The sequence below is a fragment of the Amblyomma mixtum genome, chromosome 2 (assembly GCF_055824585.1).
Source record: "Amblyomma mixtum isolate Tamu chromosome 2, ASM5582458v1, whole genome shotgun sequence".
NCBI lineage: Eukaryota > Metazoa > Arthropoda > Arachnida > Ixodida > Ixodidae > Amblyomma > Amblyomma mixtum.
Window position 1 is genome coordinate 113,421,876 of NC_143013.1, and position 18,228 is coordinate 113,440,103.

The following is an 18,228-nucleotide window of genomic DNA, read 5'->3' on the forward strand; positions in this document are numbered from 1 at the left end:
CAGTCATGAATTTGTAGAGGAATGGAAAAAGTGAGAGTGAAAGAGGAAACGAAAAGAGGAGCTAGCCCAAATGAAGAAAATGAATTGGGGGAAAAAATTACGCAGTGACTGTCTCGAATATCTCGGTGGACACCCGTCATTCGTTTGATGACATCAGAAATTAACCAAGTAAATCACCAGTAACATTACATCGCTTAACCACAGCGAAGCCTAAGCATAGTCATGGCCTGTAGCTTGCTAATTACTGACGCATTAATTCTCTGTTATCTCGGTGGACACCTTAACCGCACCCTAAAGGAGGGGAGGAAGTGGGAGTGAAAGAAGAAAGAGAAAGAGTGGCCGCATTGAAGAAAATGAAAATTGTATTTGAGGAAAGCAAATTAGGCAGCAACTGTCTCGCATATCTCGGTGGACACCCGTCGTCTTCCGTTGGTAGAGGAAGGGAGGTAGTCGGAGTGAAAGAAGAAACAGAACGAGGGGCCGTAAATAAGAAAATGAGCCGCCGCGGTGGCTCAGCGGTTATGGTGCTCGGCTGCTGACCCGAAAGACGCGGGTTCGATCCCAGCTGTGGCGGCTAGAATTTCTTTGGAAGAGAAATTCCAGAGGCCCGTGTACTGTGCGATGTCAGTGCACGTTAAAGAACCCCAGGTGGACGAAATTTCCGGAGCCCTCCACTACGGCGTCTCTCATAGCCTTAGTTGCTTTGGGACGTTAAACCCCATAAACCAAACCAAACCTAAGAAAATGAATTTGAGAAAAGAAAATTACGCAGTAAATGTGAATCGACCTCCAGAGACGAAGATGAAGAAGGAATGCCCAGCGAAACGCAGCGGCGAAAGACTGAGTGCAATTCTACTCTGCGAGTTCGAATTGGCCAGCTGTAGCTAGCGCGTCACTCCAGGTTTAACCAGAGCTAAACCGCCGCCAATTTTTTGGGGAGGGGTTTAATAAATAGTTCGCGGGGAATGTGACGGGAGACCTGGAGCTGTGTGGGATCCGTGGCTGGTATGCGGATACAGAAGGTGTGTAGGATGTATCTGCCAGTGGTGGTTCTCGCGAGACGTATGTATTGTCTGTCGGTCTGACTCAATAAGCTGCCCTATCGTATTGTGCAGGCCTAGTTGGAGGAGTTTTTCGATTGAGGTATTTAGGGGTAGGCGTAGTGCTGTCTTAAATGATTTTCAGATCATGACAACCAGTGCGGAGGTTTCCCCGGCCTGGAGTTTCAGATAGGGGAGCGTGAAGAAACAGCGGCTGTAGGTGGTGGTGACCACTATCAATCCTTCACTCTAACCCCAACAAATTCTGGCGCATGCTATCTAATAAACCACAAGATCGCCATGTACAACTCCTAGATGCTGATGGAGAACCAATCAAAAGCGATGACTGTGCGACCGCGCTCAACAATTACTTTACGTCAGTTTTTTCCGCTGCTAACATTACTGCTAATGATCACATTCCAGAAATCTCACTCTCAGAAATGCCTAAAATCGAAATTAACCCTGATGGTGTATCAAAGCTTATTGCCTCACTGAAAATATCTACATCTGCCGGCTGCGATCAAATTAACAGTAAGCTAATAAAAAATACCATTTCATTGTCTAGCAAAGTACTGCATCTAATTTTTGCGCAATCCTTAGATACCGGGGTTGTCCCCGACGATTGGAAAAAAGCTCAAATTACACCCATATTTAAAGCGGATGACCGCACGTGCCCTAACAACTATCGTACCATTTCCCTCACTAGTATACCGTCTAAACTACTTGAGCACATTATTTTTTCCAATCTTATGACCCACCTAGAATCAATGAACTTTTTCTATCCGAATCAACACGGCTTCCGCAAGCAGCTGTCATGTGAGACCCAGCTCGCCGAATTCACCCACGACATTCTACAATACTTAGATAACCTTGTCCAGATCGACGCTATCTTTCTCGACTTTTCAAAAGCATTTGATCGTGTTTCCCATAATCTTCTTCTTTTTAAGTTGTCATCGCTCGGCATTCCACAAACTTTGCTCTCCTGGCTAGAGCACTTCCTTAAAGGACGTAAGCAGTTCACCTGTGTTAATAACTGTCGCTCAGCTTTTACCGACGTAACATCCGGCGTACCTCAAGGTGCAGGCTTATCACCTCTTTTATTCCTCATCTACATCAATGACCTACCGATCAACATAAAATCCACGCTACGTTTATTCGCAGATGACTGCGTAATTTACAGCCCCATCCACGGCGCTAGCGCCATTGCCGCTCTTCAACAGGATCTAACCACTATCTCAGCGTGGTGTGACAAATGGCACATGCCTCTTAATCTAAATAAATGCCAATCCATATCATTCTCCCGCAAAAACACACTTATTGATAGCACTTACAACATAAAATCGGTCGCCGTCACCAGAACATCATCTTATAAATACCTAGGAGTACACATCACATCATCGCTGTCATGGACAACACACATTCAGACCATCTGTTCCAAAGCATCACGCACACTTGGTTTTCTCCGGCGCAATCTAAAATCTGCATCACCTGAAGTAAAAAAGTTGGCATATATAACATTCGTACGTCCTAAATTGGAGTACGCGTCATCTGTCTGGCATTCATCACAATCGTATCTCATCTCAGACCTTGAAGCCATTCAAAATCGCGCCGCCCGTTTCATTACATCGCAGCACTCAAGAAATACCAGCGTAACATTACTAAAACGATCCCTCGGCCTTCAAACACTAGCAACTCGCCGTGTTATTTCCCGTCTATGCCTCTTTCACTCTTTCTTTTATCGCTCACCAAGACATTTGTTGCTGCAGCCACCCCCACGTACGTCATCCCGCCTAAACCACAGTAACCCAATCGCACGCATTAAAACCCGCACCTCCGCAATGAGCAGTTCATTTTTTCCCGACTCCATAGTGCTCTGGAATGGCCTTCCCGACAACATAATAACATGCTCCGATCGCCGCCTTTTCCGCGAGAAACTGGCTAATTACTTCTCATAAACATATTCATACTGCGACACCGAAGTACCAACTGTTCCTTGTTTTCTTTTTGTATGTTTATTTCTTGCTTTTAGTTTGTATATTATTGTACTCTTTTTGTACCCCGTGCATTTTTCCCCCTTTCTTTTTTTTGTGTGTTCTCTGCCACTACCGTCCAACCTGTATGTACGCCCCCCCTTATGTAATGCCTTCGGGCCTTTAAGGGACAAATAAATGAAATGAAATGAATTTATTTAGGAGGGACAGGAGGTATGTTTGGATGAGCCCGTAAGAAACCGATCCTCACAAGCGCTAGGTGGAGGTCCTTAGTTTGGGATCCCAGTGGCGGTGGCCGCCGCCCGGGCGCACCCGACTAAGTCTTCTTGGCTCTGTAAGTCGTGGCAGCCAAGCAGGGTCGCCTCCCAGTCCTCCCGGATTGGGTTGGGGATGGGGAGAATGGCCGGGTTGGAGGGGCAGGCGCACACTTTGTGATAGGTGTCCGAAGACACCGCACTACAGTGCGGGCAGCTGAGGACGAAGGCATGATGAAAGAGACGACATAGGTCATGCTCCTTCATGCCTCGGTGGTGTCTAGAAAAGCGGCGGATTAGGTAGGATATCAACTCCGTTTTCCACTTGAGTTCCTCTATGGTGCCTGTGTTTTTCTCGTTGTTCTGGGTGTGGGGGCCCAGTAGGCGGTGAGTGTTTACCTCCGGGATGTGCCGGTTTTCCATTGTCACGGTGATGGGGGCTGGGGAGCAGTTTCGAGTTGTGGAGCGGGTTATGAGGAGCTCCGACTTCTCCGGAGAGCAGGAAGGTGCGATACTCCACGCATGAGTTTAGGTGAGGGTTGCTGCCGACATTAAAGTATTCTCTACGTCTCCATCACTGCCGTAGGTGGTCCATAGCATGATATCATAGGCAGAGAGTGTATGCCGAAGTTAGGAGACGGTTTGGTGAGTGCGGGCAAGGTGAATGAGACAGACCAGAAAACGGGCGAGGACAGATGCCGGGGGGAGGGGGGGTACGAAACTTACTAAGGGTGTATATGGGAGTGTATGTGGGGACAGTGGTGAATTTCGGCCGTACGGTTAGTAAGGAATGCTTGAATATAGGAGTACATAAATTCAAAGGGGAGAGGGCCGCCATGAGAGCTTGATGGTCTAGGCGTTCACAGGTCTTGGGGGGATCCAAGGCTAGGGCAGCTTTTGTGTGACCCCGAATGAGGGAGTCGAAAATGTCTTGCAGAGTTGGGGCATGGCGTCCTGTGCCGACAGATGGACGCAGAGGCCCACCATGTAGTGCGGGGTAGAGGTCTTCCTCCTCCATGTGTTGGCAGAGTCAGGCGAGTTCGACATGTTGGAAGAGCTTGCTCAGGCATGAGGTTAGAGAGATGGGACGGAGACTTTTAGGTGTAATGTGCTAATTCGATGGACACATCCTAGGTGTACGGGCGGAGCGCCTACGCGCACGGGTGTACGCTGGAGTCTTTCTGCGCATGCGCGAGGTGCGACGCGGGAAGAGGCGCGAGCGGGGCGCAGATATCTGTGGATGTCAGATATCGGCGCCTGCGCACGGGCGCTAGCGCGCGAGTCGGAAGCGGGGTCCGGTTTACAATAATCGGAGGACCGCGGGACTCCCTCGGACTCTCTTCTTCATGGGTGGAACCTCCTTCAGGTTCCCCAAAATTTTATTGAAATCTTTGCAGCTGCTCAACCACCTTTTGTTCACGGCTTGGCATTCTTTCAGTCGGCTCGCGAGGAGAATCGAGCCAGCACCAGGAGCATGGAGATGCATGCCACTTTTCAACGTCCGTCGTGGCGTGTGCTTGGCGCGCAGGCGTTCCGCGCGTACACCGAGGTAGTGTTCATCGAGTTAGCCCTTAAGTGGTTTGTGGGGCTTTGGCATGAGTAATATTTTGGCGGGAAGCCATGAGCGGGGGAGAGTGCCCTCCTGCCAGCATCTGTTGAAGTGCCCCGTGAGCTGCGCGATCGACAGATCGTCCAAATTGCGGGGCATGGTATTGGAGATCCGGTCAACTCCTGGGTGGAGTTGACCAGTTGGAGTTTCCAGCGCTCTAGGATGCTGGGGTGAGGAGCTTACGAGCTTTACTGGGATGCGGATAGGTAGGTTGGGTGGGGAGCACTATGGGGTAGGTGGGCTGGATTGATATGGCGGATTGAGGTGTAGAGGGAAGGGCTTGTCTATTGTTCGGAGTTGGGTGTCGTACTGTGCAAGGCTAATTCCTAGGGTGTGCACCATGCGCGTAAATGTCTCTTCAGTTTGTTGATCGAAGCGTTGGGAGAGGTGGTCGATGTGGTGACTGAATTTTACCTGTAACGCGCGTCCATTTCTGCGAGTTTAGCTACCATGCGGGCTTCGATGCATTTGAGGGCGGTCTGGGTGACGAATGGGGGCTCTGTTGTCTGTTTTTTCTTGGGTGGGCGTCAGGTTGGTGTTTGGGAGTCGGACTCTTCCATGTTTTCTGTGGGTGTTTCAGATAGTGGAGTGTGTTGGGTGGAAGAGACGGTTGGTGGAAGGATGGAGGAGGGGGTCTTGACAAGAGAGGTGAGACGACTCACGTCCTCCCGCAGGGCCTGTAGCTCCCGGTCACGAGGATCGAACTGAGTGGGCGGTGGGGTCAGGTGGCTTTCTGGCGTTGTTGAGCCTGCCTGCTACTCTGTACGCCAAGGAAAGTTGTCTGGACTGTAGGTCCTGGCGGCGACCAGCCGATCAGCGAGACTTGCCAGAGCGACGGACGTTGGTGCATTGCGCGTCTCGATCTGGCGTGCGAGAGGGTTTATTGGGGTTTAACGTCCCAAAGCGACTGAGGCTATGAGATACACCGTAGTGAAGGACCCTGGAAATTTCGACCACCTGGGGTTCTTTAACGTGCACTGACATCGCACAGCACAAGGGCCTCTAGTATTTCGCCTCCGTCGAAATTCAGCCGCCGCGGCCGTGATCGAACCCGCGTCTTTCGGGTCAGCAGCCGAGCGCCGTAGCCACTGAGCCACTAAGAGGGGTGCTGTTGCGGGGATGTGGGCGGTGAGTGGCGTCCCCTGCCTTTGCATCCTCTAGTACCCGTCCTGCCCCTACGTACTCCACATACACTCTGGGGGGCAAGTCGGGGTGTCCTCTCGGGGGTGGATGACGCCACATCTTGGACAGCAGTGGGTGCGCTGAGGGGTACACACATCTGGGTGGTGTAGGGGTTGACGACAGTTCGTGCAAGCTTCCAGGTGTCCTCAGAATAGGGCGTAGCTGTGGAGTCTGCCTCTGTAGGAGATGGTTCGGGGCAATGGACCCCCCGGGAGGTGATAAGGATCGAACGCGTCTGTCATATGCGGCGTGCATCAATGAGGGCGTCCTAGGGTTGCCATGATCAGGCTTTCTAGAACCTCTGTCGGGGTTTCCTCCCAGTAGGCATTAGTGATGACTCTTCGTACTGCACCATCTGGGGTGGGAGCGGGGTGCGATTTCGGGGCTAGGGATTTGTTTGATGGTGACCAGGCGGAGCGCGTCGGCTTGGAGTGGGGTGTATATGGTGCAGGTGTTGTTTACGGGGTGGATGCGGAAGTTGTGGCGTCTGAGGCTTGGATGTCCTTGGCCACAGCTATCAGGGCGAGGCGAACCTGGCGCGGTTGAATGTTTATTAATAAAAGGGCTCTGTTTGAGCCAAAGACGAGCTTGTAATTACCGCAGGTAATTGTGGCTGGCATTGCGACCTTTGCGCCACGAGACGTGCCGCGGTTAGCTGGGACGCTTGGTATATAGAGTGTGCAGGTCGCGAGCCGGCGCGGGCGTTTTCCTGGTTCATTATTTTCGCTGCATAATTTTGAAGGGCGGGTACGCTCAGGATATGAGTCCTGTCTCTGGGACCATAATCATTTGGGTTAATGTTCTCTCCGATCAAGTAGGCCTTTATGCTCTTGTTGTAGGTGAGGTCGAATGCGGCTTAGGCTGAGTGCACGGTAGCGCGAGGCCTAGTGCGGCAGCTGACCGGCTAAGGATGGTTTTCCACCCGTGAGCCCGCTTCGGAGGACCATCGGCCACCAAATTGAAAAAGATGGTAGCGCTCACCTTTATGAACGGTGCAGTGAAGAGGTGGGCACTGCGTGGATTAAAATTCAGGAGAAATCGCCCTTTTTGTAGAGAGCCGATGCGTAGCGCGTGGATATTGTGAGACACAGTTTGCTCTTTCGACGTAACCTCCCGTGATCAATCCGTAAATTAACTACCACCTGCTACAGTGGGCAGTTCGCTCACAGTCCGCTGGCCACTTTGCCACCTGGCCACAATGGACAAGTTGTGATGAGGTCACAAGGTAATGTGGCCTAGGTGGCAGGTGGACCACGTGCGTTGCTTCCTGGGGATCATTTAAGGCGTAAGCCTTACGTCCCATATTAAGCGAAAATGTTTGCGTGTGTGTGTGTTCTGACACACGATGGTACCTATAAAACATGGTGTGCACATACAACCTGGCAAGTGGCGGTTAAAGTAATTATTAGTCGCGCTAGGTTGCTCGGGTAGAGCGACCTGAGTCCCATAAATTCTATCGGCGGTAGCGCCTGCCATCCCGAGGCAGTGGCACACCACTTAATAGCTGCACCACTGCGCCAGGAGTAGTATGACTACTCGCAGGGATATATGAATGTTAAGTAGGAAAAGACCAATTCTGGTGGTTTATTGGTATGATTGATTGGTGTTTAATGTCCTAAAGCGACTCAGGCTATGAGGGACGCCGTAGTAAAGGGCTCAAGAAATTTAGACCACTGGGAGTTCTTTAACGTACACTGACACCGCACATAGAAGGTTAATTGAAGAGACATGGGAGAGGCCTTTGCCCTGCAGTGGGTGTAGTCAGGCTGATGATGATGACACCGCACAGCTCACGGGCCTCAAGAATTTCGCCGCCATTGAAATTCGACCGCCGCGGCCGGGATCGAACCCGCGTCTTTCGGGTCAGCAGCTGAGCGCCATAACCGCTGAGCCACCGCGGCGGTTTAACCAGTTCTGCATATATGGGCATTAATCCATTAGCTATCAGGCGCACTCCCTTCAGATGGAGTGCGGGTCGCCGTAGGGCGGCTTCTGCGTGCACGAAGTAAACGCGCAGATCGGAATGGGTGCGGCGGCATAGCGGCAGCGGATACGTAGGGCCGTACAGAGGTAGAATCGCCAGCTACGCGGCATATGGTTGCATCACGCCGCCGCCGATTACGCGGCGCCGGGTTTTCTTCTGAACAAAACGCTTAAAGCGATCTCATTTACATAAATGTCTACACAGCCAGTGCTCATCCCGTTGCTTGCTGTACAAAAAGAAAAGGCGATTCTTGGTGCCGAAATTGACACGAAAAACAAAACCACTGTAAATATACTATACAGCAGCAACAGAATGTACATTTTGCGTTGAAATGTGACTGTTTCTTTTTTTCAGTATGTATAAATGCTGCACTAGTCTAACGTGCCGAAAGACATAAAGCTCGTGATAGCAATGCAGGTGCGGAGTTCCGTTAATGACAGTGCTTCAGTTTCATGCTTTTTATGTTCCTTCTTCACAGCAAAAATTCGGGCTGATAACACAATTAGCTTTTGTGTTCAAGCACCTGAAAGGTTCGCTTCAAGAATGTGCTATGAAAAAGTTCCGCGTTTTCAACAAGCACTGCTATGCTGGACGATTGACTGAGAACCACTAAGGAGCGGGATACATGTGCATGTCTTGTACCTTATTGGCAGGTATTATTAAAAGAGCTGTTTGCAATCTGGATTTTTAGTTTGTTTGAATAGTGGCCAGAGTAAAAGCTTTCAGACACTAAAAGGACCATGAATGGCAAAGCGTGCTGGCATGAGCACAGTGCTAACCTGCTGGCTGGCCCTGTAGAGCTTGCTTTTCTGCTAGTTGATGCGTCTTGATATTTCTGGCTGGCCGATCACGTTACTTTTTAGACGTCCTAAAGCCACGCGTTGATCTGTACGCGTTTATGCGGTGACTGTGAATTTGGCGCATACAGAAAAACATGGAGTTGGCCTAATGTTTTGAGTAATTTTACCAGGAAATATTATTTGTTAGTGTTTTCCTTAATTTCCGCTGGAAGTCGTAGAAACATGAGTAAAGCTGCAGCCTCTTCTACCAAAGAAATACTTGCGGTGTTTACGAAACGGTAGCAGGGAAAACGCCTGTACTAAAAATGCTTACAAAAGTGCGATATTTATGCCTCTCTCTATCTAAAGTGGTGTTACTGTGCTTTTGTACTGCCGCGAATCTTTGTAGCGTTCCTTGTGTTTATTTGTTCATGCTTCAAGGCTGCCGGCACGCCGCTTTATCGCTTCGTTTGTGACGCAAGACGCACCTAGATTTATCTCGGTTGATCGCATCCAGGCGGAACCGATTCTGTTTTGTGCCACAATCTTCTAGTAACTTCCCAAGCTTTATCTCGAATGTTCGCTAGCAGCTTTAAAAATAGCACGGCCGACAGCGGCGGGCATTCTGTTCGACGACCGCCGAGCACGCTTGTTGCTGCGCCGCCGCCGAGTGATTCAGTTCTTTGCGGGCGCAAGTCAGCCCGAATAAAGAGTTTCGTTACATCGGCAGAGGTTGGGGCCAGTAATACTTGTCATGAATGATGCGGAGGATGCGAGAAAACGCGAGATGTCCAGCTGTGGGCTCGTCGTGTGAGGCCTGAAGAACTTCTTCGCGCAGACTTGCAGGTACAACAAGGAGGTAGGCTGTCTTATTCGCTGCAAATCTTCACCCCCGCCTCGTTCAAGCGAGAATTGTCTTCGTTCTGTTTACAGAACGATGTCCTCGTGATTCAGTTCTTTGCGGGCGCACGTCAGCCCGAATAAAGAGTTTCGTTTCGAGGACATTCTGGCTGTGTTCCTGTTCGCCGGACTGCAGTCACCGCTACGTGACAGTATTGTCTAGGGAAAAAGAGGCGACGACAAAGCTTTTTCAAAGGTGACAGTGTCGTGATTGTTTCTGCAACTAGCCGGACTTCTTGGCGGCGATGTCGCGTGCATGGAGCCACGGACGTTTAGATTCCTGTTAGCTTTCCTATTGATCATTCCATATGCACCCATTGTAATTTCTCGTCGCCTGTGGCTCAGAGAGCCTGAGTAACAGCATTGGAATGGTTTCGTGCTTTGTTTGTACTTAAGCGCTGAGAACATCTAACAAGTTTGTAACGGGCCAAATGCTGCAAAACTGCTTTCTCTATCACGCATTCAGTCTCCTCTAAGTTTAATTCAACGCTGACTTACGAAAGCAGTCCTTGGAGCATGTATGGCACTTTAAATTATTACTAAATTTAAGTGCAATACTGGTACTCCAAACTATATTCTACTTTTATCGCATACAATTTCTCCTTAACACACACAGGTTATAACTCAGAAGGATGATGACTCGAGCTAGTGGATAATTGACACTGTGTGTTGTCCCTTTCTTTTCCCCTATGGAGCCTTATGTCGGTTTTAACTTCTCTTCCTAAACCCTGCTCAAGGTGGCACTTACGTTCGCATTTGGGCATCCGTCCAAGCCAGCCACCGCTGCGGCAAACGGAGCTGAACGCGCCCTCTAGTACGTAGCCGTCGTCGCATCGGAAGTTGATGAAGGTCCCCTCTGGGAAATCTGTCCTGTTCAAGGCACTGAATTCAACGACTTGCAGATGTGGTCCAGGGTTGAATCGCGTGCAGTTGTACTCTGTGCAAAGGACGTGACAAAACAGCTTCCTGTGAATTGGGAATGCTCGAGCCCTGCATATTACGATGCTAAAAGCTCCCTCTCTATCAAGCGAAATAAAAAAAATGAGTTTGTGAAAAATGAGCTCGAGAGCGAATAAACTCATTTGATGGGCTCGTATGTCGTAACTAAGATGTCGAAGCAAGGACTGTGCTTATACGGTCAGGTTTACATGCCCATCGAATGTGCTGGAAACTATAGAATGATGACCAAAGTGCGAAACGCAGATGGTAATCGATAAAGACGATTTAAATGTCCGAATATTGCTGCAAAATAAACGACATGTAACATTACAATTACACTTCATGCAAGAGAACAAGTGGTAAACCGAAAGATCCACAGGATGACAGCAGCAACTAGTAGACTGACAGAACAGGTCACTCACCGACGCACGTGGGTATGTCGTGATCCCACCGCCCATCCTCCTCGCAGTACAGCTGATCAGTTCCGTTCACACGAAAGCCTCGATTGCAGGTAACAAAAGCCCTGTCACCCCATCTGAAGAATTCGCCCCCTGAATTGTCGCCGGACACCTGGCCGTGCGCCACTTCAAAATTGCTGCAAGCGTCAGGAGCTGGAACAAAATTAAGCACGACATTAACGCTAACAAACACGTTTGGTTTTGCTCTGACAGATTGCAGCAAAGCGGGATATTATTCCGTGTAAAGAGGAAAGCGCGTACGGCAACTATTTCAGGTAAATAACAAGCGTGCTTTCGCAAATATGCAAGAAACAAATGCAAAACACCAATACCCAGCAAGCTACTGGCCCGTCCTCAGGAAATTGCGTGCATCTAGTGAACGAATGAAGGGTGAATTAGACCTTCAGGCTGCCGCTAAACCGATCGCCCTATTCACCAGCAAACACTCCATAACATGAAAATATTACACAGAAAAAGCTCATATATCTAAGAGACCCTTTTTAAAGTGTTTAATGCACCGCGGTAACAAAAATATAGGGAAAAAGCTGAGCATGGTGGCAATTGCCACCACCCCGTTTCAAAGGGGATGCTCCTATCATCCGCCCGCCGGTCCGCCCGCCCGCCCGCCCGCCCGCTTGTCCGTAGGTCCGTCCGTCCGTCCGTCCGTCCGCCCGCCCGTTCCATTCCATTCCATCCATCCATCCATCCATCCATCCATCCATCCATCCATCCGTCCGTCCGTCCGTCCGTCCGTCCGTCCGTCCGTCCGTCCGTCCGTCCGTCCGTCCGTCCGTCCGTCCGTCCGTCCGTCCGTCCGTCCGTCCGTCCGTCCGTCCGTCCGTCCGTCCGTCCGTCCGTCCGTCCGTCCGTCCGTCCGTCCGTCCGTCCGTCCGTCCATCCATCCATCCATCCATCCATCCATCCATCCATCCATCCATCCATCCATCCATCCATCCATCCATCCATCCATCCATCCATCCATCCATCCATCCATCCATCCATCCATCCATCCATCCATCCATCCATCCATCCATCCATCCATCCATCCATCCATCCATCCATCCATCCATCCATCCATCCATCCATCCATCCGTCCGTCCGTCCGTCCGTCCGTCCGTCCGTCCGTCCGTCCGTCCGTCAGTCCGTCAGTCCGTCAGTCCGTCCGTCCGTCCGTCCATTCCATTCCATTCCATTCCATTCCATCCATCCATCCATCCATCCATCCATCCATCCATCCATCCTTCCATCCATCCATCCATCCATCCATCCATCCATCCATCCATCCATCCGTGCATCCGTCCGTCAAGATGTATATCCAGATAAGTAATTTTGTATACCACTCCGTTCCTGCAAGGAACGTGGGCATTTCTGTGCTTAATCCTGCACTGAGGATTCCTCGTTCGGGCAGAGCAGCTCTTCTTCCACACACACAAAAGCTATTTAGATTTTTTGTTTTACGATGCGCTACCTTCCTTAGATTGTCAGTGACCTTATGGAGGTAGGGAATCACGGCTACCTTTCTTTCTGTTTCCTTCCATTTTCCTTCTCTCCTCCGCTCTGGTGTAAAAGTAGGATTCACGGCCCCTAGAAAGATTTTGAGCGTGTGCGCAAAAAGATCTGTCCTACCGGAGCGCGGAATCCTCAGTGTAGAATTAAGCACAGAAATGCCCACGTTCCATGCTGGAAGGTAGTGGTATACAAAGCTCCACTTTCTTGTGGTAGGCACTATGTAGAGCAAACGGGCAGGTGTTTGAATGTGCGCCTCTTAGAGCACAACAATAGAATTACAAATGTAGACAGCCATCGGGCGGCCTATTGGAAAAAATGTGATGCAGAACCACTTTGCCACCCCCTGTTCGATAGGACCGCCATTTTGTATCGGCACCATAATGACTTGATTAGAGAAATCAATTAAGTGTGTGAGATAGCACGGGCAGGAGATCAATGCGGAGCAAGCCGTCTGTGGCATTATCAAGAATATAGCATGACGGCATGTGCCATTTTGTTTCGTGTTTTCATCTTTCTATTGGTTGTATCAGTTGTGTATATATGCTCCTGGTCTGCAATAAATCCGCTGTGTTAAACATTAGCGCTTGTCCCTTCTCTTCTTTGTCCTCAGTTGTTCCCGCGCTAAGATTATTGTGTCACAAAGAACTTCTCCGGAGGCTTAAGAGAATGCAAATCCCGTGGCTTACTGTTCTCGTTACTCCCAGAGTACGAAAAATCGCTCAGAGCGTAGGCCGCCCGGTTCTGCAGCGTGATATCTACCTGGAAGTGCTGTGAGATTAATCTCAGGCTCTTGTGAGAGGTGCGGTGCAGATCGGCACCATGGAACGCTTTGCAGCTCAAGCGCGCGATATAGCGAATTGTGCTCCCCACAAGCGAGCATCAATTCCTGGCAGTAAGGTATCTGGGAACCGGAATTACAAATCCGCATCAAAACTTATCTCTGTCTGCAGATCGTCCTTTTCAAAGGACGTGCAGCGTCTTCTTTTCAGAGCAAATCTTGGAGCTTTTCCTGGAATTTCGAGCAACGTATTGTTTTCAGCTTTCTCAAAACAAAAACAGGCCTCGAGGTTCATTCGGGGCAAGGCGTTCTCAAAACTATATATTTTATCAAGCGGCTTGTTAATGTATAGAGCGTATATTGTTATATTAAGTGTTACTGCCCAATGCCAACGAGACAATCTTTCTAATTTGTTTTCAGTCACGGCGCTTCAATTATTTTGCTTTTGTGGAACAGTTTTTGGTTGCGCAGCTTCATTTATTTTGCCGATATGGAACAGCAGGTGAGTGCGCAAACATGTTATGCCTTGCGGCCAGGGCCACCCAAGCTATTGTTAAAGATGTTTGCGGGCCTTCTTCGAAAGAGTGATATCCGAGAATTATAACAATGCAAGGCTATGTCTAATTACCGGTTCATCTCCAGCACATCGGGAACGACTTTTGCAGCGAAATTACTCACTGATAACTCGCGTTTATAAGCCTCGTTTACGCGCCCCGTGAATTCCTGGTTATTTTCCTTGATCCCATTTATTGAACTGCGGCGTTTTTTTAGCTCTTTTTCTCATACTCACCCTTTCAACGACGTGTGTCGCCTCTCATAACAAGTGCCTGACAACGTGTTTGAATGTTACTCTTGTTAACTTATAAACATTTTGCTACAACCGCAGTCTATTGCTCCTCTTTAAGCTCCCCCTTTGTAACCACTCCCTAACCACAGCTTATATGCTAACCTGTTAGAGCAACACATGGCCGATATTCCATGACAATTATGTAACGCAAGCATTATGAAAAACAAACGGAACTGCCGTTTCAGCTGTCCTTTCCTCAGGGAGGAACTCACGTCTGCACATGGGTCGACTGTCAGTCCAGGCTGCGTCAGGGCCACAGCGGATTTCTTTCTTGCCTTCCAAATGGTAACCGTCGTTGCACGCATAGTAGATTGTGGTCTCTGGAGGGCAGCATTCTCCGTCGTAGAGTTCGTTTTTCAGGGCGATGAAGCGAGACCCTTCCGGGCTCACTCCTGGATCCCTGCAGTACGTGTCTGGTGGAACGACAAAAAAAAAAGATCGAAGCTCAGTTGTACATGGAGCTGTAATTTCCTAATTATTTCTCTTCACTCCGTTCATCACAAAAGCACCTTAGTTGCTTGAAGACAAATAATTAAGATCAAAACGACTCGAAACACATAGTTGAAAGAGCGCTCTGATTGGTTAGAAGCAAGTGGTCTCAAGTCGAATAATAAAAACACAAAGTAAATGATTTTAAGACCTGAAAATTTGGCAGTACCCTGAAATTCCGACCTTTCTTTTGAAAATAGTGTTATCCCAAAAACGCGCTCCCTCAAAATCTTGGTTATCTAGTTCCCAAGACAAGCATCACACAACAAATAAGCTCACTACATCGAACAAACTGAACAAGCTATTTAGGATTTTCCACCGTCACTCAGCTTTCAACGCTTGACAAATAGTTTCTTTTGTTCTTGATAAAACATGTTAGGTTTGTTTAATATTTCTAGACTTCAGTAAACCTTTCGACCGCGTGCGTCATGACAAACATATTCTGATATTAGACTCACTTTGACTTCCTCAACTTCTAATCTCATGGTTTCCTGCTTACTTAAACGATCGCACGCAGTATGTCACCATTGACGATCAGAGTTCTCAAACTCTTCCAGTCACGACAAGAGTACACAAGGGAAGCGTCTTGGGACCCCTTTTATTTTTCATATTTTGTAACGACACCCCATAAGTTAATAATGAACCCATAAAAATCCATTTGTTCGCAGATGACTGTATTATTTTCAGAACTCAGTCTTCGACCAATAGACTTCGACAAATCTGTCTTTGAACGTCGAGGAAAAAACATCCGTTTAAGTTCACAGACACAATCTAGGAAACTCATCTCCCTGAGGTTCATTAATTCAAATATTTGCTATCGGCCATAGCAAGTGATCAAAACATGGAATGCACTTATTAACAAGATCGCCTCTTCAGCCTTCCGACAACTGCTTCCTAGTAGTAGTAGTAGAAGACCTTTATTCGGCCAAAATTTACAGGCCGAGCATGTCGACCGCCTGGGCGACCAGAAGTCGCTGTGCTTGCTACGTCATAAGCTTAAAGAGGCGACATCTCAAGTTAGCTACCTAGCCTGTACTCTGATACGGCCTAAATTAGAATATGCTTGTATCATCTCGGACCTCTTCAATATAAACTATACTGACATCAGAAAGAATTCAGCGCCGAGCCGTTCGCTTCATACCTTCACTATACAGACGCACAGTTTCTGTATCTGCTGTAATGGCATCCAACCGAATTAAAACCCCAAGATGCGAGTTGATACGCCTAAAACTTCGGACCCCTTATTAAACCGTAAATCAGCTCTATAGCCCAACCTATATTGAACGCCGCTCACTACAAGGCATACACGATATATTCAGCCGCTTCCTTCTACGCCTTACTTCGGAAGGATAAACGGATTCCAACATTCCCTTTTTTTCTGAAAGTGTAACTCATTGGAAAAATTTACCCTACAACTGTGTTTTATCTTTGAGTATGTTTGAGACACATATGCTAAACTGATGGGATTAACAGTCAAAACATTTTTGCCTTTCATTATTTTTGTGCATGTATTTCACGCCTGTATATTATTGTCTGTGCTTGATTGCAGAACTTTTGCTGTTTTGCAGAATATCATGCCTCTAATTCTGTACTTCTCGCTTTTTATTCAATGATAGAAAGTACCCCAGTATCTCTCCTGGAGCATAATTTGACTCCTACGATATTCCATTTCCTGTGCAGCGAATTTTTTGGTTTTGTTTTATATATCCTTGCTTTAAAACTGTTCATTTTTTATGTACGCTCCTCCTGCTTGGGCTTCGGCGAGCATTATTGCTTTAAATAAATAAATAAAAATCTGAAGTTATTGCAGTCTGTTTGTACTTTGGTGCGTAATACCCCACAGCTTTAGGTGTCGCTTGTGTTCGTCCCCGGTTAGATCGCATTAAAAGTACTCTCAGTTTTGTACAGCAGTAACGCTCGATGCTTAAATTGGGAAATCCAGCGATAGGTTTTTACTAAATGTGCTAGCTTGTCAAACTTCTACCACATGCATTCCTTCCCTGTCTTTTTCTCCATGAGATCCAGGTATCCATCTAACTGCACGACTCCTAACGAGGTATTCCTTATAAGTACTTTTTATCCTAGGCAGACACGCGCTCCCTGTGGCTCCTGTAGAGCCACTACTCTCCGGCCCAATCTGCACTATGATCCACGCATTAGGATCAGTAGGTCTCACGGTTCAGATATCACACTTGTCTACAAGTCTCGAAGCTAGCACACCGATGCAGACCGCCTGTCGTGAGCCCGGGTCAAAGTACCATGCGCACAAAGCCATAGAAAACGCCTGCTTGCATCAAAGTCGCCGCCGCGTGTCTGCTTGGCAACGCGGCTAAATATTCTTTATAGGCCCCACCTTGTCATTGAAAACACTACTGCTCCAATACTCGTTTTCTGGGCGCTGAAGCCAGTAAAGTTTGGGGAACAAATTGGCGCCTGTTGGCGAGGCTGACAAATGGTGGAACACTGAACACAACATAAATTCTCTTCGATCTGCACATCAGTTTGTCATCTATGCTGTAACAATGGAACGCCTATGAGGAAAAGATCACAATGTCCTTTCGGCTTTTTTTAACAATGTTCTATTGCATTACTAGCCCCATATTTGCTGACTTCGCAAGTCGAGAAACGTCGTGACCATTTGCAACTCCAAACACTGCCAAAGAGAAGGACAGGACATGAGCAGCCCATCCTAACACAAGCGACATTTCTCCAGAAGATTGGAACGGACGTACCGGGGCTTTCGCCGTCGCCGGCGACTGCTCTAACGTGGAGAATTTGGCATTATACATGCAACTCTGTATAATTGTTCTCTTGTAAAGTTTCTGTGTGTGACTCCACCCGTAATGTCAAGAGGTCTTGATGACGCCGCCGTAGTGGCTCCGTGGTTGCAGTGCTCGGCTGCTGACCCGAAAGACGCGGGTTGGATCCCGGCCGCGTCGGTTTCGTTTCGATGTACGGAAAATAGTAGAGGCCCATAGACTGTGTGGTGTCAGTGCACGTTGCAGAACCCTAGCTTGTTGAAAGTATCCAGAGCCCTCCACTGCGGCGTCCCTCATAGCTTCATAGCTTGAGTCGCCTTGCGACGTTAATCCCCATAAACCATGAAAAACCTTGATGATACATGAAAATCCAACTAACCTTTACACGTGGGTATTGGCGCACTCCAGGCGCCGTTTCCTTGACATGTAGCTTCTTCCGCTCCCAACAGGTAGAAGCGTTCATCATCGCAGTAGAAGGTGACGTTGTCACCCGGCACGCAACAATCGCCGTCGTAGCCGCCGTGCTTCACGTCTATCTGCGGACAGTCCTGTTGCTCTATACGAATACAGGATGAAAACGATAGTAAACGCCTGCTTCAGAGAATGTGAAGTAACTATTCGATATTGAATATTATATATTAAACTTTATATGTTATATGTTATATATAAAATATATTATATGTTATTGAATATTACATATTCAATATTGA

General features: G+C 48.3%; 1 protein-coding gene across 1 annotated transcript in view; it reads right to left on the minus strand.

The window, feature by feature from the left end:
* The window catches only part of LOC149360623 (complement component receptor 1-like protein), an 87,580-nt gene that overhangs the window by 33,727 nt on the left and 35,625 nt on the right, over positions 1-18,228 (minus strand). Inside the window, exons 4-7 of the mRNA XM_089572415.1 lie at positions 17,898-18,074; positions 14,483-14,683; positions 11,101-11,289; positions 10,488-10,676 (exon numbers count right to left, since the gene is read on the minus strand). Coding sequence (XP_089428541.1) covers positions 10,488-10,676; positions 11,101-11,289; positions 14,483-14,683; positions 17,898-18,074 — 756 coding nt within the window. The remainder of the gene's footprint in view (positions 1-10,487; positions 10,677-11,100; positions 11,290-14,482; positions 14,684-17,897; positions 18,075-18,228) is intronic.